The 23,040-nt window shown below is 32.7% G+C and overlaps 4 protein-coding genes across 4 annotated transcripts; 3 read left to right on the top strand and 1 right to left on the bottom strand.

Annotated features, from left to right (window-relative positions):
* Positions 1–4,267: 4,267 nt before the first annotated feature.
* LOC102602509 (probable serine/threonine-protein kinase WNK4) lies at positions 4,268–8,648 on the top strand. The gene is made up of 7 exons (XM_006350816.2): positions 4,268–4,667; positions 5,172–5,437; positions 6,087–6,310; positions 6,660–6,817; positions 6,909–7,221; positions 7,402–7,740; positions 7,975–8,648. The coding sequence occupies exons 1-7, from the start codon at positions 4,575–4,577 to the stop codon at positions 8,487–8,489; spliced, it is 1,908 nt and encodes a 635-aa protein (XP_006350878.1). The 5' UTR covers positions 4,268–4,574; the 3' UTR covers positions 8,490–8,648.
* A 3,964-nt stretch (positions 8,649–12,612) lies between these two features.
* On the bottom strand, positions 12,613–13,950 carry LOC102602169 (transcription repressor OFP3-like). The gene has a single exon (XM_006350815.2). The coding sequence runs from the start codon at positions 13,787–13,789 to the stop codon at positions 12,734–12,736; it is 1,056 nt and encodes a 351-aa protein (XP_006350877.1). The 5' UTR covers positions 13,790–13,950; the 3' UTR covers positions 12,613–12,733.
* Positions 13,951–16,290: 2,340 nt separating this feature from the next.
* Positions 16,291–17,485, top strand: LOC107061264 (transcription repressor OFP17). Its single transcript, XM_015310198.1, has 2 exons — positions 16,291–16,539; positions 17,016–17,485. The coding sequence occupies exons 1-2, from the start codon at positions 16,296–16,298 to the stop codon at positions 17,336–17,338; spliced, it is 567 nt and encodes a 188-aa protein (XP_015165684.1). The 5' UTR covers positions 16,291–16,295; the 3' UTR covers positions 17,339–17,485.
* A 2,965-nt stretch (positions 17,486–20,450) lies between these two features.
* On the top strand, positions 20,451–22,047 carry LOC102601836 (CBL-interacting serine/threonine-protein kinase 11). Its single transcript, XM_006350814.2, has one exon. The coding sequence runs from the start codon at positions 20,565–20,567 to the stop codon at positions 21,822–21,824; it is 1,260 nt and encodes a 419-aa protein (XP_006350876.1). The 5' UTR covers positions 20,451–20,564; the 3' UTR covers positions 21,825–22,047.
* The last annotated feature ends 993 nt before the right edge of the window (positions 22,048–23,040 follow it).

Below are 23,040 nucleotides of genomic sequence, written 5' to 3'. Positions count from 1 at the left end.
GTTTGTTGGGGTGGGGGGGGGGGGTGGGTGGGTGTGGGGGGGGGGGGGGGGGGGTTCGAGTTACTAGATACGTGTGTTGATGAAAGGTAACATCTAGGATAGTCGAGGTGTGCACAAATGGGTGTGCCACTGTTATATAGAACAAAAATTATCGGTTTTTTCTTAGGGATATCTATTTTGCCCATTTTTTCTTAAGATAAATTAGGCTAGTTCTATTATAAATGATCCATCTTGGTGTCCAATTTCACAAAAAAACAAGAAATCAAAATTAATCGCGGAATGTCCGTTCTTTCTCACCTCTCCAGTTCTTTCTTCCTTGACCTACATATTCACGCCCTTTAGAGTTAAAGAAAGAGATAGTGATTTTAAGAGTTGTTTTTGAATTTCCACTCTTATAACTAATACTAATATGCAAATGCAATTGTAAGAAGGTCTATCTCAAGTGAAATAATTATTCTAAGTAACAACCATTCTAGAATGATTATAGCTTAAACCTAATAAAGCTCAAATTATCTAGTGCGGTTCTTAAAAATAGTTGTCTTTAACAGGATATATCTTAATTAAGACATAAATAAGAATAAGATGGTCAAAATTCTTCTTGATAAATGTTTTTTTAATGAGGCGTGTAAAAAAAAACACAAGAACGAAAATGGACCGCAGATGATAGTCGTGGTTAATTTTGATTTGAGGATCTTACGCGGTGGAGCGAATTCTTCTATCGCGTTGCATTTTTTCTGGCGTACCCCCACCCTCGGTCCATCGTACTGGAGCGATTCTCGAAGAATATTATCGATACAAGAACTTTATGTGAGAGTTGAAGCTCCAATAGAAGAATTGGGAATTTTTCTGATAGGAGATCAGAGTGTTTTTCCAAAACTCACCCACCAGTGGGAATGAATACAGTACTATTTTGTCTCTAGGTGGGATTTAATGAACACGTGCATAGTGTATTCTTTTTATTTAATAGTAAAATAATTTGTGTTTCAATTATTACATAAGATGAGAACGAAAAGTGAAAGTGTTAATACAATAATACAAATACAATCATGTGTGATTTGATTTTGAGAAGAATTTTGGGTGCCCATAAAGAGATATGCTGTTTCCTACAAAAATAATAATAATATATATTCTGTGGATAAGAATAAAAAACAATTATTAGTGGGGGTGAAATAGATAAGAAAATGAAGTGTTTTTTTTTTTAAGTCAACTCATTCCTTGATGGAAAATGAATTTAGATGAGACTTCTGACCTCTCTATCGTCTCGAGAGTTCTGATGGGATGAATATGAATATTAATCTTTAATCAAAGCATAATATTTGAGTTTAAGGAATGAAAAATCATTTTTTATCCAATAAATCTTACATAATATGTGTTTGAATTAGTTAATTCCAAATCAGGTATTAAATATCCGATGGAAAATTTAAAAAAAAAAAAAAAACTCTCATCTTCTACCTTCTTTGTGCGTGGCTTAATTATCATTCGAATATTTAGTAACTCTCATCAACATAAGTATGAACTTGTCTTTATAACAGAAAGTTGAGAAGAAATTGTTTGAGTATTTTTTTTCTTCTTAATTTTCATTTTACTTTACTGACCGCTAAAACACAATCTTTAGATTTTTACTTTTTATTTATTTATTTTTCATTGGAAATAGACAGGACTTTTCCTAACTTGTTATATTCATTGTATACTAACAATGGTGGGTCTGGAGTAGTTACTTGTAGTCATTATCAATGGAACCAAATCATGAATTTAATTCAACATAAAATCATGATGATGTATCCAAACAACTAATTTCAATTCATGCATCAAATTTTAATTAATTATAAAATTAAAATAAAATTTACCTACTTAAAAGTTATATGTCAGCTTAACTAACTAGAGGATCTAGAAAATATATTCTTGTGTTTCAAAAAGAATCTTAGCAGTTGGCCCTTGTTTATGGTACGAACAATTACAAATTTGACTATTTCTGATCTTTTTAAAGGCATATTTGATATTGCTTCTTTGATCACTATGATAATAACGTCACCAATATAAGCATATCAAGTTAATAAGAGTGCAAGTTGATTTTCTGTTTCATTTGAGTTGAAAATTTATCGAAAATGATATATTTTCGTTGTTGTGAGTTGATAAATTCTTTAAAATAAAAGTAAAAGATTATATTTTTAAAGCCAAGTCAGACATCAACTTCTTTTTTTATAAAAATGAAAATAAAATATCTTCCTTTACGATTGAGTATTGAAGAGATGATGAGAGTACGTGCACGGTGCATCAACTGGAGTTATTTTATTAATTAGTTTGGTCAAATAATATTGTTTAATAATTGCATTGCAAATTATATGATTTATTTATTTACGTGATAATATAAGAGCAGGTGTCGCCTTTAACAAGTATTTTTTTCCCTTGCAATAGTCAAACTTGCCCCTTCAGTTATAAAGTAATAATTACTGAATAAGTTTGATGAAATCATCATTTTAAAGAGTTTAAAGTAGCCAATCCAATATTTATACTTTACTAATAATAGCATGATATGCGTCTTTTTGCATATTGTTTTGCCAGAAGATTATTTAATCACATGATTTAAGAATATAATTTCTAAAATATTTTATCATTTAAATTAATTACACGATTTAGAATATATATATATAAAAGTACATAACCTCAATAATTTGGATGCTAACTTATTAATATGCTAACTTTCTTCACCATGATAAATTATATTTAACAATTTATGCTTACATTTTTGAATTGTTGATAAAATACAGATCGCACTTAGATCAATAATAGTTTTCAAATATTTCTATTGATCTTTTCCTTTAGTAATGATTTTTTATCCAAAGAGATACTACTGCACTAGCAAAGATTAAAGTCTTTTTCATCAACCGTATTCCTTTCGTATCATATTATTTGTCCATGTTACTAGGAATATTTATCAAGAAATATTTGTCAATTTATAAAATTAATTCATTTCTTTCCTTAAAATTAATTTTCTTGGGAAGTATAAATAGTATGGTAAAGTACCAAACAAGTTCTTCATTATTAATCTTGATACTGATGGAGATACGATACATAAATAGAGTGTATTAAAAAGAATTAAATGAAAAATTAGTAAAAATATATTTTATATTCATGATTTTTTAAGAGGCGTGTAAAGGAAAAATAATACTACAGTCCTTCCCACGTAGTTGATCATTATATTGGTGGCCTTTTAATTTGCAATTCCATAATGGCGTGCATCTAGTTTGACAATTAATTACTTTTATTATTAAATAAAATAAAATGTCTTCCTCAATCTCACCTACTTATGGAACTTGCATTTAATCGATAATATCATAAATAATAAATTGTAATAATGTTTAGTCTAATCATCTTATAATATGTATGTGTATTACATTAGTGGGACTCAAGTTGTCAAATGCAAAATCCATCGGTGAAATTGCCTCCACTCGTGAATGGATGTTGTATTCAAAATTTCAAATAGTGAGAACCATAAAAAATTAAAACTCCAAGTTTAGATCGCTCAAAATATTTTTATTTATTATAAAAGATACGTTAGAATGATACTCAAATTTTCAATTATATACTTATATTTACGCTTGAATGGAAAGTGTACTATAGTATGTGTAAGATGAATCAAAGAAAAATGAAGAACTCGTTAGTTTTTTAAATTGACATAAGAAAGTGTTCTTATGCTATTGACCAACATCTACTTGTTCCAATCTAACGGGACGTTTGACAATTCAATTTCTTTGCTCGATTATGTTTATCGTCTTTAACATGTAGTACATTTATCATCTTATAATATCGATCAATATCTACTCATTTCAATTTTTATAAGGAATTCCGATAATGACAACCTTTTTGTCTCATTAAATTTATCATATCTTGAACATGAATTATATAAATAGATAAAGTTTACGTAAGATCTGGTATACATTTTCAAAATCTATATCTATGACTATAACCTTAACATGCGTGAATTTAAAATTTTGACTCCGTCTCTCACTCTAGCCCCTCTTTCCTTGCACTAGTCATTATATCACTTGATAAAAGATCTAAGTTCTAACCTAAAGATTTTATCTTTTCCAATATTCCTGTTTGCCACTCTTTTTTCTTAGTCACCTAGCAACAAATTATAATCCCACCAAAGCAATAGCTGGTCCAGTTCTTAATTTGTTTTCCTAATTTACTCTTTTCACCTTCAACAAAAATCCAAAACTTGGCCAGTAAAAATCTTATTTTTTAAATTTTTTTCCAAGAAAATCCAATCTGGCCCTATTAGTCCAAATTGTGTATCCGCCATTTTCACTTGTGCTATTCTTGCTGTCAAATCAAAACACACTAACCTATCACATTTGTCTCATTTCTCAATCAAATGGTTGTCAGCAACTTCTCAAGACCCTTTTGGCTTCTCTGTTGTGTTGTCTTCTCTGAATCACCTCTTTTACTGAGTCTTGAAATACAAATTTTAGCTACCCACGTAACTCTTAACATCCACAAATAAATAGTTCATCTCTTCTTTTTTTTTTAAGATTCAACTTGTGCCCAATTTCTCAAGAATCAATTTTGATATGTATTCTGGAGGATTTTCAGATAACTGCAAAGAATCAGAGGAGGAGGATCTTGGGTATGTTGAAACTGACCCTACTGGTCGTTATGGACGTGTAAGTATTTGTGTTTTCTTATAAAGTTTCAATCTTTTTGCCTTTTTGTTGCATTTTATCATATGGGGTTGATCAATTTTGCATTTACAGTTCTTGGTTTGTTCATTTTCATAAATGGAACAGATAAAGTTACTGTTTTTATTGATTCTTGCATGTTGTTGCAAGTAGTTCTTGTTTTTCTTGTAAAGTTTCAGTCTTTTGCCTTCTTATTGCATTTTATTATATGGGCTTGATCAATTATGCATTGACAGTTCTTGATTTGTTGATTTTCATAAATGGAACAGATAAAGTTACTGTTTTTGTTGATTCTTGCAAGTTGTTAGTAGTTCTTGTTTCTTTTTATAAAGTTTCAATCTTTTTGTTGCATTTTATTATATGGGGTTGATCAATTTTGCATTTACAGTTCTTGATTTGTTGATTTCCATAAGTAGAACAGATTAAGTTACTGTTTTTGTTGATTCTTGATTATGTTTGGCATTTTGGTGTTTATGCATGTGCGGACAGTTCGAGGAAGTTTTGGGAAAAGGGGCAATGAAAACAGTTTATAGGGCAATTGATGAGTTGTTAGGTATGGAAGTGGCATGGAGCCAAATTAGACTTAATGATTTGCTTCAGTCACCAGAGGATATAGAGAGGCTTTACTCTGAAGTTCATTTGCTTAGCACTCTGAATCATCCTTCTATCATGAAATTCTATACTTCATGGATCGATATCGAAAAGAGGACCTTTAATTTCATTACTGAGTTGTTCACTTCCGGTACTCTCCGAGGGTAATGCTCTATTCCTTGTCTATCGTAATTGTTCTCTTCGAATTGCAGTGATTTTAAGTTATGCTGTGAAGTATATGGAAAGTTATGAGCAGTGACGAATCCATAATTTAGAGTCCCATGGGTACGAATCGTTAAATCAACTCTGTGGAGATTGTGAGTCTCGTGTTTCTACCATTTCACCAGCAAGGCATCCTGAAAGTGAATCGTATTCCATGAATATGATATCTATCTAGTGTGGTGTATGGAATATAGGACAAAAGGTGGTGGTATCTATTGATTGGTCATGTCACATAGGCTTGAGTTGGATAGCCAATTACTTTGATTTATCAGAAAATTCGCCCACTAGTTAATGTTGCAACTTATTGCATGTGAGGGCCCTGGACTTAAAGGTCCCAATTTCGATGACTAATCGTGTTAGTTTATGAGACTAATTGAAAATTTTCTCCTTAGGCTGTATCTTACATGTTATGTCCTATTGATCTGGCACCTTACTGCTGTAATGTCTCATAAAAAATAAGAATTTAAATTTGAGTTTTGATGCCTATTGTTACAATTATTAGGAGATTTGGAGTATCAGCCCTCAGTTAAAGTATGTATCTGTTTTGAATGTGATGAATTTGCTGATAGGGATACATTTGATTGAATTTAGATACAGAAATAAATATCATCGAGTAAATATTCGAGCTGTAAAGATTTGGGCACACCAAATTCTGGAAGGTCTGGTTTATTTGCATGAACATGATCCGCCAGTGATTCATCGAGACCTGAAGTGTGATAACATATTTGTTAATGGTCATCTTGGACAAGTGAAGATTGGGGACCTGGGATTGGCAGCAATTCTTCGTGGATCACAGAGAGCACACAGTGTTATAGGTAACTCCATCTCCCACTTCCCTTTTTCCTGGCTGGAACTTTTGTCATCACAATCTGTTATAGATCTGCGGAGTACCAAGTAGCGGTGACATTTTCTGAGATCATACATTTGAACTTGGTGAACCTTACTTGTTCGGAACTGAGGCATAGTTGTTTTTGTATACGTTTGAATTTGGTGAATCAAGCAAGGTCTGTGGTGTTCTAAATGTCCAAATGAATTTTTCTAGACTGGCTTTGATATTGAGATTTTACTGCATATAAACTTCAATCAAATCTAAGGTGCACTAGTGTTTTGTCAAACATTCCGCAATTACTACTAATTGTTTATTATTTCTATTTATTGCAATAGGAACACCTGAGTTCATGGCACCAGAATTGTATGACGAGAACTATGATGAGCTTGTTGATGTATATTCGTTTGGCATGTGCATGTTGGAGATGCTTACTGGTGAATATCCATATAGTGAATGTGTTAACCCTGCACAAATATACAAGAAAGTGATCTCTGTAAGATGCTTTAGTTTTTAGTATCTACTTTTTCGACAGCTTTTATCAGTCAATCAGTAGTTTACTTGCATGCCCTTTATTCCTAACTCAGGGTAAGAGGCCAAGGGCATTTTATAAAGTTCAAGACTTGGATGCACAAAGGTTTATTAGGAAATGCTTGGAACCAGCATCAAATAGATCATCAGCTAAAGAACTAATGCTTGATCCGTTCCTCGTGATTGACGATGCTGATAGTGAGTCAGTTACAATGATGCGACTTCAGAAGCCTATCTTGAATGATAAAATTGCTATCGAGGACCTTCACTTGAATGAGGATGTTCCAAGGACTAATATGACCATCACGGGGAAGTTGAACCCTGAAGATGATACCATTTTTCTTAAAGTGCAGATTGCGGATAAAGAAGGTATCTATTGTGACCTCTTTTTTGTTATTGAAGAATAAGAACCTTCTAGGAAAAAACATTAGATTCCATAAGCAGACGAGAAGGATTATGAAAAGGAAAAAAAGGATGTTATTAGTCCAGTTTCTAGATAAGCACATGAAGCTGAAGCATTCACTAAATTTTTAACACTGTTCATTGCAGGTGGTGTTAGGCATGTGTATTTCCCATTCGACACTGTGACTGACACCCCCACGGAGGTGGCAAACGAAATGGTGAAGGAATTAGAAATTACAGACTGGAAACCATGTGAAATCGCTAATATGATTGATGGAGAAATATCTGGCCTAGTACCTCAGTGGAAGAAATGGAATCAGTTTGAATCCTCCGATTACCATGTTCTGAGCTATAAGGATGATGATAACGATCGCCATAATCCTTTCCAAGGTTTCTCGTCTTCTTCATCTTCCCAAGTATCATTGTCAGGTCTGCTCTCCTCTCAAGTGATTGACACAAACACCAATGACCGGCGTTGGCTTCATGGTATCATTATTTATCTGATCTAGTTTTATATTACCATTTCCACACACGTTCTATCTTTGCTCTATCGTCGAAAGATTTTATTCAATCTCCTTGAGTATTGGTTCGCAATGTTGAGAATGAACCACATATGTGTTAGTTGAGTTATATTAAAGGACTAGCATACTTATTTCGACCAGAAAAAAGTTACCAAGACGTGATTGTTTATATGTTTGTCACCTCATTTACATCTTGCAGGTGATATGTTTGATGACACGAGCTCTCAATGCTCGTCACACTCTGCAAATTATTCCAACTTCAATTACTTCTCTGATGATGAGAATGATCCTGTGACCACCTCTACAAGACAAAGTCAACCAGCTACTGCAATTAGTCACCACACTTCGCGATTCTGCCCTGAGGAAAACTCAAGCACCGGACAGTCTTTGGCAAGAACGTGCTACAAGCAATGCAAAGCTATGCTAGAATCAAAAGGAACTTCTTCCACCTCTAAAGGGAAAGGTAATGATGATACGCGTAGACTAACAAGGAACAAGTCCTTAGTTGATATGCGGAGTCAGTTGTTGCACAAGTCATTGGTGGAAGAAGTGCACAAGAGACGATTGTTCAAGACTGTTGGTGCTGTTGAAAACATCGGGTTTCAACAACCTTACGAGGATTTGAAGAGGAGTCCTAGATCGATGAATTGTACTAATTCGATGAGATTGTCGAGTGATGGTAAGGGACAAGGTCACAAACCAAGAAGACATTGATTTCTCTTCTACAAAATATGTAATTTAAATAGTAAGGACGATACATATGGTAGTTTTAAGCAGATGAGAGTTTGAATTAAGCAGCTGATGTAATTGTAAATGACAATAAAAGTGTTTGTTCAAATTTTGTTCATTTGTTCCTTCAAGCAATGGAAGAATGCAATTTGTGCAAATATTACTCTTGGGACTGACAAAACATTACACTGTTAGTTGTCCGTCAACTTATGAACCTTTTAGACCATGGTCTAAAGATTTTTTTTGAGTGAACTGAAAATCTTACGAAAAAAAAAGCCTTGAGAATAGGCCCATAATTTGCTATATATAGTGTATCATTTATTTTGTGTCAATTACAAGAACTCCATTTTCACTATACTTTCCAAACAAATTATATTCTTGCATGATTATAGGATATCAAATAAGCAGATCGATTGAATTTAGACGGGTTAAAATAGTTTTTCTTTTATAAGGGCCAAATGAACTTGCATACATAGCTTTTTTGACAGGAAATTACGCTCAATAATCTTTAAAATGGATAATTTTGAACTTTTGACCCATGTTTACCTCATAGGACTAACTATGATTGTCCCCAACACCTTACTACCTACTTAGTCACAAGCTCACGCTACTGAATTCAGCTAATGGGTAAAAAATGGGTTGATTTTTTTGAATGAGTCAAAATAGACTAAACAATAGGTCGTAATCCAAACCATCCCCTTTTACTAAATTTTATATACTTTGTTTGATTTTAATAATTTACTTAAGCACTTAACAACCCTTCTTTTTTCTTTTATTATAGTTATATATAATAAAATTTTTAACAAAGTTCCTCATGGATCAATTTGATTTACATTTCAACCTGAACTCTTAACTTAACTGAATTGAATTGAACAGATTAAAATGGATTGAGTTAATAAATAGTTTGAAGGGTAGTGAGTCATGTTTGTATGGGTTACTGTTGTCTCCCTTATCTAATTGTGACCATACAATAGTTAAATTTGTGCAATAATAATATGTGGAGGGCATTTTTGTTGATGTGTATGGCATGCTATGTGAGTTATAATGTTCAATAATTGATTAAAAGGGCAAAGTAATGGTATATTTGCCCCATGCTTGTTACACTTTTGTTAACAGAATCTTCATGGTGGATCTTTAATGAATGATGAGGCTTCACTTTTTCCCAAAGGTCATTTTGATTTCCAGGTATACAAAAGACATTATAGTTTTAACTGTAATTGGTGGATGCGCATCTTCTTGGTTCTTTCTTTACTTCAATTAAAAGGGGTAAATCGTAACGAGGTGAATGAATATGATTCTTTTACTAAAGATTATTGGTATGAATTGCTTTCCTCTTAAGTGACCGACTTGATTTTGAATTAATCTGATCAATAAATTCTGAATACTCAAGGCAAAAGCAACTCTCTCGGAAGTCTGTTTCCACACCTCATCGTCTTAGTGGGACTAGATTGTTAAAAAAAAAAACAAGGGTTAAAAATTTAATCTTGATTTTCTTACTAATATTAATTAAGAGTGTGTTTGGTATGACCAAAAATATTTTTAGAAAAATATTTTCTAATTTTTCATGCTTGGTTTGTGAAAATATTTTGAAGAAAACTAAGTTGTTTAAAAATTAAGAATATGACTTTCCCTTGAGCAGAAAAAACGACTCTAGCATAATAAAAAAGAGCACATTAATCTCGGAGTTGTGGATGAATTAGACAATTAGCTCTAAGATTTTTTTTCGTAGTTTCCCTTTAATAAGTTGTACTCATTAAGTCTCATAAGTAGCATTTCAAGCTCATTATATTGTCTCCTCCCAAACCTTCAACTAGCAGCGGAACCACATATACTTGAGGGGTCGGAAAATTACTCTGTGCTGGCTGCAGCTAAATAAAAATATTTAATATATATACATCACATATCGACCTTCCTTGACATCAAGCGATTTTACTTTTTTTGTTTTTGACATTTCTTAATCAAAATTTTGCTCCATCACTGCCTCTGAGCCCACTCCTTGACCATACCACCCTATCCCATATCACTTCCGCTTCCTTCCTAGGTATATTCCTACCCTACCTATCGAAATGAATATTTTAAAAGATTTTTTACAATATTTCTTTGCTTACTTACGCAATAATCAAAGAGTGAGTAATTAGAAAACACTTATTTCTGGATTGTGCTCTCGTGACTAGATGGAGTTTGGTACTAATATTTCCCTAACGACCCTGTTTTTCGATCAACGACAAAAGCATACATTCAACGCACAAAATTCGGGTCGGGTGTTGGTGTTAACGTTGTCAATTTCTCTCTCTTTGTTTCTAGTTACATGTTAGCTGCAACTTATCTAACTAACCGTTCAGTAGCGAAGTCAAATTTTTTAGGCATAATACATAAATATGCCTTTTAATTTTGTCTCATTTTATATTTATGTCCTCCAACTTTGAGTGTGCACAAGTAGACACTTAAACTTGTATAAAATTGAACAAATAGACACACACATCCTATGTGGCATCCTACATGGCAATTTGCATCCTACGTGGTGTCCTATGTGTATTATGTCACATAGGACTCATGTGTCTACTTGTTCAACTTTATACAAGTTTAAGTGTCTATTTGTGCACATCCAAAGTTGGAGGGTATAAATGTGAAATGAGGCAAAGTTAAAGGGCATATTTAAGAGTGTTCAAGATTAAGTATGTACCTATGAAACTTATTCACACACATATATATATATATATAAATCGATGAAGGATGTTCGACTAATACATTTAGCTACGATACTGAGTGCTTGAATGAATACACATGCCTCAATTTTATTTTATTTTTAAATGTCTACACTAAGACTTGTACCTATTGTTAATTTGAGTTTATTGATTTTGAATTCATTCATTTCATCATATAGTAAATCTAAGGCTTGAACTAATCTCATGGAGGTATTAAATCTCAAGTACGATATTTCATTATTATTATTATTATTATTATTATTATTAGTTTAAGATATATATATCAATGATACAAAGAATATATATATCATTAGATTATCTTTACCTATTAAAGACGGTCCTTAATAATTAATCAGACATATCCCTCAACTAAGTTTCTACAAGAATAGGCAATAGCAACTCACAAGATTCTATATGTCCAACACAATTGAAACATAACGTACATCTTTAATTTGGCCTATATATTTACATCTTTGTGGTCCTTTTCATTAATCTCCATAATTACCATGAAGAATTAGACTTAACATTATTCACTCTCAATTTTTATTTTTTTAATAGGAAACATCTTTTTGACAAGACAATTAATACTGTTCCCAAAAAAGGAAACTTGACGATCAATGAACAGCTAAAAAATTTGCATTATTAATTTGTGCAAAAGGCAGCCAATAGGGTACCTTAATTATCTATGTCTTTGTTCACTCATTTTGACAATTATGTAATAGAGAAGGCCACCTTTTACTTTATGACAACAATGCAAACTTTAAAAATAGTACTTACTTTATTTATGATTTGCAATATATTTTCTTCACATTCTGTATTTGCACTACCTTAATTCTAATGTGGACCTCTTCTGTCTACACTAGAAAGTGAATGATCAACTAAATAATTTGGGTCGACAAAAAAAATGTGAAATAAAGTGCATGTTCATCTCACATAAAAGTTTACAACTTAATCTTGTATCAGAGCAAGATTTCGTTAAAAAATAAATAAAGGGCATCTCTAAAGAAAGTGTTCCTGGTAAACTAAGAAGATATTTTTTTAAAAAACTTTATTAGAAATTAATCTTTAATGAACTTGTAAAGATCTAGAGAAAAAAAATAAGCTCGCAGACGTGAAAAATGAAAATAGAGGCAAAAGGTGGATTTGACGCTTCCCTTCTCCTTTCTAAAGCTCGCAGACGTGAAAAATGAATAATTTCACAATTATCCTTATTTCTAATACTTCCGGCTTCTAGCTTTACAATTCCCCCGAAATTTAAATAGGGCAGGACAGGATAAGACGGGCAGGGTTAAACCTTTGACAAGTTAAGGCTTTCCTTGCCCGGTTCTGCCCTGCCCTATTTACATTCTTTACCGGAAAATAAAGGGTTTTCCAACAGAACATTCAAATATACACTCATCAGAAAAGGGACAAACAAGATCGAAAAGTACAATATTTTGCATCTATGAACAAGTTAGTTAACTAAAAAATTCAAAATAGTAGTACTTTAACATTTTTAGAAGAAATGAGAATACTAGTAGATTTTTACAAGTGAAGGTCAGACAAGTTGAACCATATTTGTTCAAATGCCTTGATAATAAGATCATGATATTCATTTGAATTCAACGAAAGATAACAAGCAAGAAGATTCTCCAAGTCTTTCGATGCCCTGATATTGTTTTCGACAACCATTTCGATCATAGATTCTCTAAAATCTTTCTCAGGATCAATTGAAGCCTTCACTATAGCAAAACTAGTCCCTGTTGAAGTTGAACAACTCTCTTTTTTTGCCTTCGAACGCCTTTTTGATGATGACACACTATTTCTCTTGCTCGCTACTTTAGTAGAATTTGTTCGTAGTTTTACACCAGAAGAGCTAGAATAATGTTTTCTCGAAACAGGGGAACTTACTCTGTTTTTAGCTTCCTGTTCTCGTTGAGCCTTCACATTTTCGTCCTGGTTTATGTTCTTGATGGAATTCGATGTCTTTGTAATGATCGGAGGGAGTTGATCAATATCTGAAATTTCCGCGTACTCTGTATTAAGATTGTGGAATTCATTCGAGTGAGCTTTATCATTCATGTCTATGATTATATCGGTAGCTGAAGAAGTGAAGTGACAACTACAAGAATTTGGCCAAGTTGAGGCAAGTTCATTGAATGATTGAGATTCAACAGAGTCGAATTCGGAGGATGGAGAGTTGAGGAAATCTAATTCAGGGAATTTATCGTCTTCTGTTGAGTAAACAGAAGAAGACGACTTTAACTTGTTTGAGACTGAGACGTAGTTGGAAACAGAAGAAGGAATGTGTTTAGGAGAAGGCTTGTAAATAGTTTTTCTCTTGGATTTTTTCTTAGATGACGACGATGATGATCTTCTTGGTTGATCAAGAAAGCTATAAGAATGAGAATTGTAAATCTTGTCAACTCTAATGGACCTTCTAGTATAAGAAAAAGATGATCTTGGTTGAGAATATTGTGACTTATTTGTAGAAGAAGATGAAAATGGGGATTTATGATTTTTGGTTTTGCTCATATCTTTAAGCTTGTAAAACCAAGTATTTGGCATCATATCTGAAAACTTGAACTTGTGATTTCCCATTGGAGGAACAACTTTGCTTCTTTCTAAGCAAAATAATGAAAGTTTGTGCTAAATAAATAGTGTTGAAAAAAGGAAGAGGGGACCCTATAGGAAGATATGTCATGAAGAAGCAAGTGGAGCACAGACTAAACAGTGGTTTCTATTTTATGTATGTAAGCCAGCTACTATGTGTTACTCCCTCTATCCCAATTTATGCGACGTTTTTCATTTTTCGAGAGTCAAAACAATTTAAATTTGACTGAAAATTTGCACATGAAATAGACATGTTTGAATCTTGAAACGGAGTACTTATTATGATTTTGGCCATACATAATTTGGGCAGGTAATGGGGAAGTTTAGTTTTCCTCTTTTTCATACTTCAGACAGTAATGAAAAGTAACAAACTGTCACCTATTTTTAAAATAATGATTTTGGTTCATACTCTGATGGTATAAATCAGCATCTGCCAGCGACGGAAACAGAATTTTTACCAAGAGGTTCAATTATTTTGTGTGTTTTTTCTGCAAAGGGAAATGAACTCCCTTCTTCCTCTACCCATCAATCCCCCAGGCACGGAGCTCTTCAATAAAAAATTATAGTGTATATATACAAAGTAAATATTTTTTATACATATATATATATAATAAATAGATGTTTAACTTTCTCGATGAAAATTCTGGTTATGCAAGTGGCCTATCCAATAGGCAAAAAGAATCGAAAAAGGACTTCAGGAGGAGAAAGCAACCAAAATACTTTCACTAGAGATAAAATGAAGAACTTGTGTCCCCTTTTCTTTTCTTTTTTTTTGCTTTTCTGACATTTTTGAGGAATTATCAGTTGTCCATTCATTTGTTTATTGGATATGAGTAACTTATGTGGGACTTTATGAAGTCTGACTTGGCCCCTTCATAAAAAATAAAATAAAAAATGCAATGACAAAATGATGATGATTTATCATTAGTAACAACACATGCCCATAGTGATATGTCTATGGAAAGGTTGTGGTCACCAAACAAGCAAGTCCTCCAGGAATTATGGCAAGTGATCAATTTTTTTTTACTATTAAAAGGTATAATATATAGTCCACAATTTTACTAGCATGCGTTAAAATGGAGACATATTATATACATTGCATGCAAGTGAAGTTTCCAAATTACTTGTATCTCATATAAGTCTTGCTTTTTATTAAAGTTATAATCATACAAATGTAATTTTCCTCGGACTCTATGGAGGTAAGTAATTTATTCAAGAAAAGGAACTTAATTCATATCGCAAGCTTATGTGAATTTAAGTCATTATTGATGAGGTAAATTGGGAATTCAATGCTTAGATACACTTAGGGCGAACAAAACAGGGTAGCGAATATTTTAGCTAAAGAAGGAGCAAAGACTGAGCTTTTTATGGATTAATTACAAAATCTCACCTTTTAGTTTACTTATTACCATTATTCCCTATAAGTTTTACAAATTTCCAAAATCCCTCATTTTCACGCATTAGAATAATGTATCAGCGTATCAGATTAGTGTATCTCGCGCATCAGATTAGTGTATCATGTATTAAATGTACATCAGATTAGTGTATCATGTATAAAATGTAATGTATCTTACTTAACGATTAATGTATCTCGCGCACCAGCTTAATGTATCAGCGCTTATATTATTGTATCCGTTTGAGGGATTTCTGTAATTATAAACTTTTAAGGGATATATTGTAATTTTGCCTTAAAAGTATGTGATTTCTGTAATTTGCCCTTTTTATTATGATGCATAATAGGCCCATAATTATGGAAGGTATGGGCTAATAGGCCCATGATTAAATGGACTATTGGACTCAAAACATGCCTCCAGGAAAATTATTTTGGGCCCAATAGTATGAACTTTTCTTGCTAGTAGAAATTCTTGATTATAAGATGAAAGGATAGAAAGGTGTGAGACTAAAGTGTATCACCATATAATTGTTGTTGACAGATAGATTAATGCTTCTTGAAATCAACTTGTTTATCTTTTTCTTTTCGTAAAATATCATTTGGTATTGAGAATTCATACCAACTGGACTAATTTATATTTGCACCCTTTATTGAGTTTCCTCATTTTAGGGGGTTGAAAGTCGAATCTGATACATCAAAGTATGATTAGAAGGATCTCATTTCATCCCGCCACATTCTTGATGGTATATAATATATATATCATCCATAATTGTTTATCTTTGATCTTAACAACCATCACGTCCGTTCACAAACTAAAATGTAGATCAGAACTATATTGTATTAGTAATATAATATATAATTAAAACTAGCTAACAAGAGTTGGTGACATTTCTTTCATGGTACACCACTTTTAATTTCCTCTTTTATATCAAACGTGCAACCAACAACATATTATTCTCCAAAATACACCAAACTCAACAAATTTAATCTCATATAACACCACACAACTCTCTTGTCAATACCAAATTAAAACCATCATTCAGTTTTTATACTTCATCCACACTCTTTTCTCAACCGTTTGAGGTACAAAAAAATATGAAAATGAACACTTCATGTTGCTTGAAATTCAATAATCCATGCAAGAAAATAGTGAAGTTGTTCAAGTTCAAATTAAGAAAGCCTCTCTTTATAAAAAGGCTTCGATTTTTTCGCCCTTCAATAAAATGTGAAAGCAATACAAGCACCCGTAGAAAGCAAGCTTCACAAGTTCTTTCGGTGTTTCGTTCAATAAGGAGATCAAAACCAAGAGAGGAGGACCAAGTCATGGCACTCAAGAGTTTCTCAGGTAAAGGTGGCAAATGGGCGGGTAAAACTTGAACATGTTAAATGACTCAAATCAATAAACGGTCATGATCATTGACCAAAATTTCTTTGAGTCAAATAGCGGGTCATTATTGATACACCAAACATGACATAATCTACATGTCACCGGTTCCGGTTGTGGAATCAACTACTATTAACGCCTGCATTATGATTGACTACCTGCATCGCCCTCCCTTAAGGTGCAAGCCTTCTCCGGCTTTGGACCTTAAGTGAACGTGAAATATACTCTGCATTTTTATTAAATTATCAGCGAAATATTTTGGGTACCAAATTTCATTTTGTATGTGTCAGGACTCAGGACTTAGATTGCATACACTATTTTGAGTCATTTGGACACAATAATATGTGTCAAATTAACGAATAAGTCATAACTCAACCCGTATAAACTTAAACAGGTTGAACGAATTACTAAAAATGTGTCGATATTTTGCAATGCAGGGCATATTAAAGCACCAGTTCCTTCACCAATTACTCCAGCTTATGCAAGATTAAGTGGAGCTACTAAAAAAGAAGTAGTAATATTTCAGGATGATGTTGAAGATGCATGTAGAAGCTTCGAGAATTATCTGGCTGAAATGATTGTTGAAGAAGGGAAAATGAGGGATATAATGGATGTAGAAGAATTGTTATACTGTTGGAAGAATTTAAAAAGCCCTGTTTTTATTGACTTAGTCTGCAGATTCTATGGTGAACTATGCAAGGATTTGTTTTCCAATACCTATAAGGATGATATCAACAGCCCACAGAAAATCATGCAATGATCGAGCAGCCTGGTGCACTAAAGCTCTTGCTATGCATAGGGTTCGGAAAAGGGCCCGACCACAAGAGCCTGTTATACACAGTCTTGCCTTGCATTTCTACTGATCACATGGCAACAACTTTACCAGTATATGATCATTTACCTTAATTACAGCCTTTTCTGTTGTAAGACATTGAAATTTATCAAGCAATACCAGATCAGTTATGTTGCTCGATTTTTTTTTAAATCTTGTCGCATCTATATCCATTCGTTTAAAAATGTAGTTCCCAGGTAGAATTAGAATTAGGATTTGTGTTTTTACTATATTTGTTCAAGTTCATACCGACGGTGAAATGGTTTGTTTCGTTAGCTTCCTTCCTTCCTCCGATGCATTCATCAATAACGGTCCACACTGGAAAATCTTCAGTGAAATTGGCAATCGGAGAAAGTCTTTCCGGCAAGGAATCTAAATCAATCTTATAATATTCATGCAATCCATTGCGGAAATAGATTACTGCTGGATAATCGGCGGTTATCATTGACATTGATACGATTTTTGGTCTAGGGTTTCAGATTTTTTCAAGCTTCAATCGGCAATCTATTAAGAAAAAGGTGACAGAATTTTTATAATCTAAAGAATTGTGCTAAATTGTTAGGCTTTTTTGTTAGGGAACACTTTACTTTAACGCAAAGACTTAATTTAGTGGAACTCTATTATAGGTAGTGGACATTGAATGAAAAAAAAAATGTGAAGAGAAGTACCCTTTTTTTAAAAAAAAAAAAAAAAAATGAGGCTAAGTTTTAAATAATTTGAAAATTTCGGTTAAAACTTAAATAGCTGCCCCAAAGAGGACTACTGGTTCACTTCGTCCCATTTTAAGTCTATGCACCATTGGAATATGGTGGAAATTGCGCAAATTATCCTTCAAAATGGCTGTTTTTATTTATTTTACCCTTCCAAATATATTGATCTTTAACGATTGAATTTATGCCTAAAAAAACATAAATTCTTTAAAAGCAAAAGTACACGGGACATAAGTTTATGTAATATTATAATGTGAATATATATTTATGCTCTACAAAAAAAAAGCAATGTAAAAGTATATCTCCTCTAATAAAATGACACATTCATCTTTAATTAAGGGAAAAAGGACAAATATACCTCGAACTATTGTAAATAGTATGCAAATACTCTTCGTCATATTTTTGGGATATTGGTGCCCCTGCCGTCCAAAAATTAAAGCATATATATTCTTTATACTAACGGTCATACACGTGTCATGATAATCTTATTCACCGATAAAATATCGGATCGACGGATAAGATTGTGCCACGTGTCCCTATTTAGTCTTCTGTTAGAGTGAAGGGCATATATGCTCTAGTTTTAAGACGACAAGGGCATCAATGTTCCAATAGTATGACGGAGGATATTTGCATATCATTTACGATAGTTCGAAAATATATTTATCCTTTTTCCCTTTAATTAATATAATGTGATGTGAATATCCGATATGAGTAATAATTGTCCTACTAGATATGGTTTTGTCAAAAAGTGTTAAATGCATGTGGGCCAATCTTGGGTTAATTAATTTACGAAGTATACGCGTTATTAGTCAATTAAACCGTGGACACTTGTCATTCTCCCCTAAACATTTTTATTTTGTCTTAATTATTTTAATTAGATTACAGTACTAATAGTCTTCCCTACTCTAATACTCTCTGTTGTTACCTTTCCCATTTCTCAACTGAACCAACAATAAGGAACCTAGAAGCTTTGACACCTTACATAACTTATTAATTACTTATTTAATTAAACCGGCATGATATTTTATGCATTACGTGTTGGACTAATACCGACCATTATTATTTATTAAAAATAGTGTTACTAAGTCACATGTACTCAGTCTTCTTATTGAATAAAATAATAGTTACTTTCCAGTCAATTTTGTTATAGCGTTGTTTGCGACCTATTTTAAAGTGAGAAAATAAATTGCAATCACAATAAAATTAAGAAGAAATATAACTTTATTGATAAAAATTGTGGTTACATTTTTGTTCCTCCCTTGATTCTACTCTCCTAAGATTTATCCATGATACGAGGGCCGATAGTGACGTATTTCTCGAACTAGGATGATTTAGATTTGACCTCTATATGAATATTCCGTCAATTTGCAGAATATTCGAGATCTTAATCTTTAAAAATATCTGAAGAGTTTATGGATATTTGAGATGTCTTTTCAAAGAAATATAATATCCTTTATATAGGCATAAACTAGTGTTTAGGGTTGAGTAGCCTTTAAGAATTCTAATTGAAACTGAACACACCTCAATTTAAATTAAACACATCTTGTAGAGTTTCACAAAATTTCAATGTCTACAAACACTGCTGAAATTTATAGACAATAATTGTATATAGTTGAATGAATATATTCATACTAAACTAGTAAGTATGTGACATTAATCGTATATAGTTGAATAAATATATTCATACTAAACTAGTATGTACATATTATAGTGGTGGAGCAACCCTTTATATTGGTTATATTTAGTGAATATTTTGATTCTATTATCGATCGCAAATCATAATTATATATTAATGGAACGATTGTATTTTATATACATGAAAATTTAAATCTTTATTAGTGTGAAAAGAATAAGAGAACATCATCAAAATATGTGGTGCAACATGATATTATTTTTAATTTCTTATTGATTCTTTTGAATATGAAAATATATTTGATAGGGACCATCCCCTCCCAGCCCCGAATGTTCAATCCTAATATCAAACCTTTAAAAAAGAAAAGAAGGAAACAATGGATAAGTGGAAGGAATATTTTTTTTTGCTTGGATGATATATATAATTAAGCAATAATCTGTTTAAGCAAAAAAAATAAAAATTAAAAAAACAATACTTAATTGAGATTCATTGGATGACTAAAACGTGTAAACCACAGCCAAAACCGACCTTTCATTCTATTGACTAGAAACGTTGAATTATTTTTATTTTTTTAAAAAAGTGATGGCTAGCTAATTCAAAGACCAGTTATATAAGACGTTCAAAACTAGAGCTTAGACAAGAAGTTTCTTCTTTTGAACTATTCCAATATATATATATATATATATATATATATATATACCAATTCACATAGGAAAATAAAATATAACTATACTTATACCAATCTTTTAGCTTCTTCTTTATCAATCGTATCTAATAAACCAAATAATTCGATTCCGGCATCCGTTTACCGATGCCGGAGAAGCCTATATTAGGAAAATATGAGCTAGGAAAGCTACTCGGCTGTGGCGCATTTGCCAAAGTGTACCACGCTAGAGAAATCAGCAATGGAAGAAGCGTCGCAATCAAAGTAATTAACAAGAGCAATATTTCGAATAAAGATGGTCTTCCTAACGATAGAATCGAGCGTGAGGTTTGCATTATGCGCCAGCTGCAGCATCCATACATTGTTAGACTCTATGAGGTGCTCGCTACGAAGACGAAGATCTATTTCGTTATGGAATACGTCAAAGGAGGCGAATTATTCAACCAAATCTCCAGTAAAGGCCGATTCACCGAGGATCTCAGCCGGAAATGCTTTCAGCAACTGATTTCCGCAGTTAATTACTGTCATTCACGAGGAATTTACCACCGCGATTTGAAACCTGAGAACGTTCTGATTGACGAAAATGGAGATCTGAAAGTTTCCGATTTCGGACTCAGTGCTACAACGGATCAAATTCAATCATTCGATGGGCTTCTACATACTGTTTGTGGATCTCCGGCGTATGTAGCACCGGAGGTTTTGACGATTAAAGGATACGACGGAGCTAAAACCGATATCTGGTCATGTGGAATTATGCTATTCGTGATGATCGCAGGTTACTTCCCGTTCTACGATCAGAATCTGATGTTAATGTACAAAAAAATCTACAAAGGCGAATTCCGGTTCCCGAAATGGATCTCTCCGGACGTTAAGCGGATACTATCTCGTCTTCTGGATGTAAATCCGGCGACGAGAATAACGGTCGAAGAAATCATCAGAGATCCATGGTTCAGAAAGGGATTGAAATTCATCAAATTCTCAGAAGAGGAAGAAAATACTAAGATAAATTCGTTAACAAATTGTTTGAATGCGTTTGATATAATTTCGTTCTCCCAGGGATTAGACATTTCTGGATTGTTCAAATCGAACAATCCGGTGGATGATTTGGAAAGGATAGTGGTGGAAGAGTCGCCGGAGAGTGTAATTGAGAGAATTGAAGAGGTAGGGAAGAAGGAGAATTTCAGGATGAAGAAGAAAAAAGAATGGGGAATCGAAATGAAAGTACAAAATGGTAAATTAACGATGAGCTTGAGCTTGGATGTATATCGATTGACCGAACAGTTAGTAGTCGTGGAAATTCAAAATAGTGATGGTGACGATGGGTTGTATAAAGATGTATGGAGGAATAAATTGAAGCCCGTAATTTTGAGCAAACGGGGAGCAGAGCTTCACATTTCCGACAGCTAAATTTCAAGCATTGGGTGATTTTTAATTTTTTTTTTTTTTACTAAGTTACAAAAACAAAAGAAAAAATGTGCAATGACGTGCTTTGTTTTTTTATTCCAAAGAAAATAGTTGATGTAAAGTTTTAAAAAAAAAAATGAGTGGGGGAAGTTCATATTGTAAATATATACCTTTTTCTTGTCTTATATTTGTGTGTTATATATCTTTGCTTATATTTGTGTGTTTATTTTGAATTTAATTGATATACATGTATAATATCATAATTAGTAAAGATTCATTTAAGTGAAGATTGATATCAACTATATCAATTTTAATTGAGATGTCGATATTTATTTATTTGTTTGTCAATACAAGTTAGTTACCAAAAAAATCAATAACAAGTTGATTTTGAAGTGTAATTAATTTTTTTCCTATGAAAATTAACCCATAATTTATTTTTGGTAAAAAATTTGAGGCCTCTAAAATTGGGGGCCCAAGGCCAATGCCTTATTCAACTAAGCATAGAGCTGACCCCACGTAGACGTTAAATGAACATTCCATCTCGTCTTGATTTGATTATACCAGCTTCTTTTCCTTCTAAGAGAATTAAAGAAAATCAAAATGTATACGCTAAAGAAAACCAAAGTAGGACTTTTAGATTGAGAAAAAGGTGTTAATTACTATACAGACACAGTTCATCTACTTAGAGGATAATATATATATGGGCCATTTTAATAAAAAATAAAGGCTTATAGATTCATTATAATTATTTGTACGTTAAAACAATAATTTAGAATGTGCTGGAGCTAGCAAATTGTTTGGAGTCATGAACATGGGCTGGTCGGACCAATAATCATGACCCCTTGCCGTTGCAGATAATATAATCATCATTTTCTATGGATGTGTACGCTAGGAGGGAAAATGTTTTAGTTTTTTGCAATAAAAAAAAATACTTTCAGGAAAATAATTACTCCCTCTGTCCCATTTTATATGACTCACTTTCCTTTTTAGTCAGTCCCAAAAAAAATGACACATTTCCATACTAAGTAACAATTTAACTATGAAATATCTATTTTACCCTTAATGAAATGATTTACAGCCACACAAATTTCTATCATTCATTTTGGACCACAAGTTTTAAAAGTCTTCCTTTCTTTCTTAAACTCCGTGCCAAGTCAAACTACCTCATATAAAATGGGACAGAAAGAGTAGTTTTTTTTGTGTTCCGTGTTACTTGTTA

The sequence above is a fragment of the Solanum tuberosum genome, unplaced genomic scaffold, assembly GCF_000226075.1.
Source record: "Solanum tuberosum cultivar DM 1-3 516 R44 unplaced genomic scaffold, SolTub_3.0 scf00128, whole genome shotgun sequence".
In the NCBI taxonomy this organism is placed as follows: Eukaryota; Viridiplantae; Streptophyta; class Magnoliopsida; order Solanales; family Solanaceae; genus Solanum; species Solanum tuberosum.
This window is presented reverse-complemented; position numbering and strand designations above follow the sequence as displayed.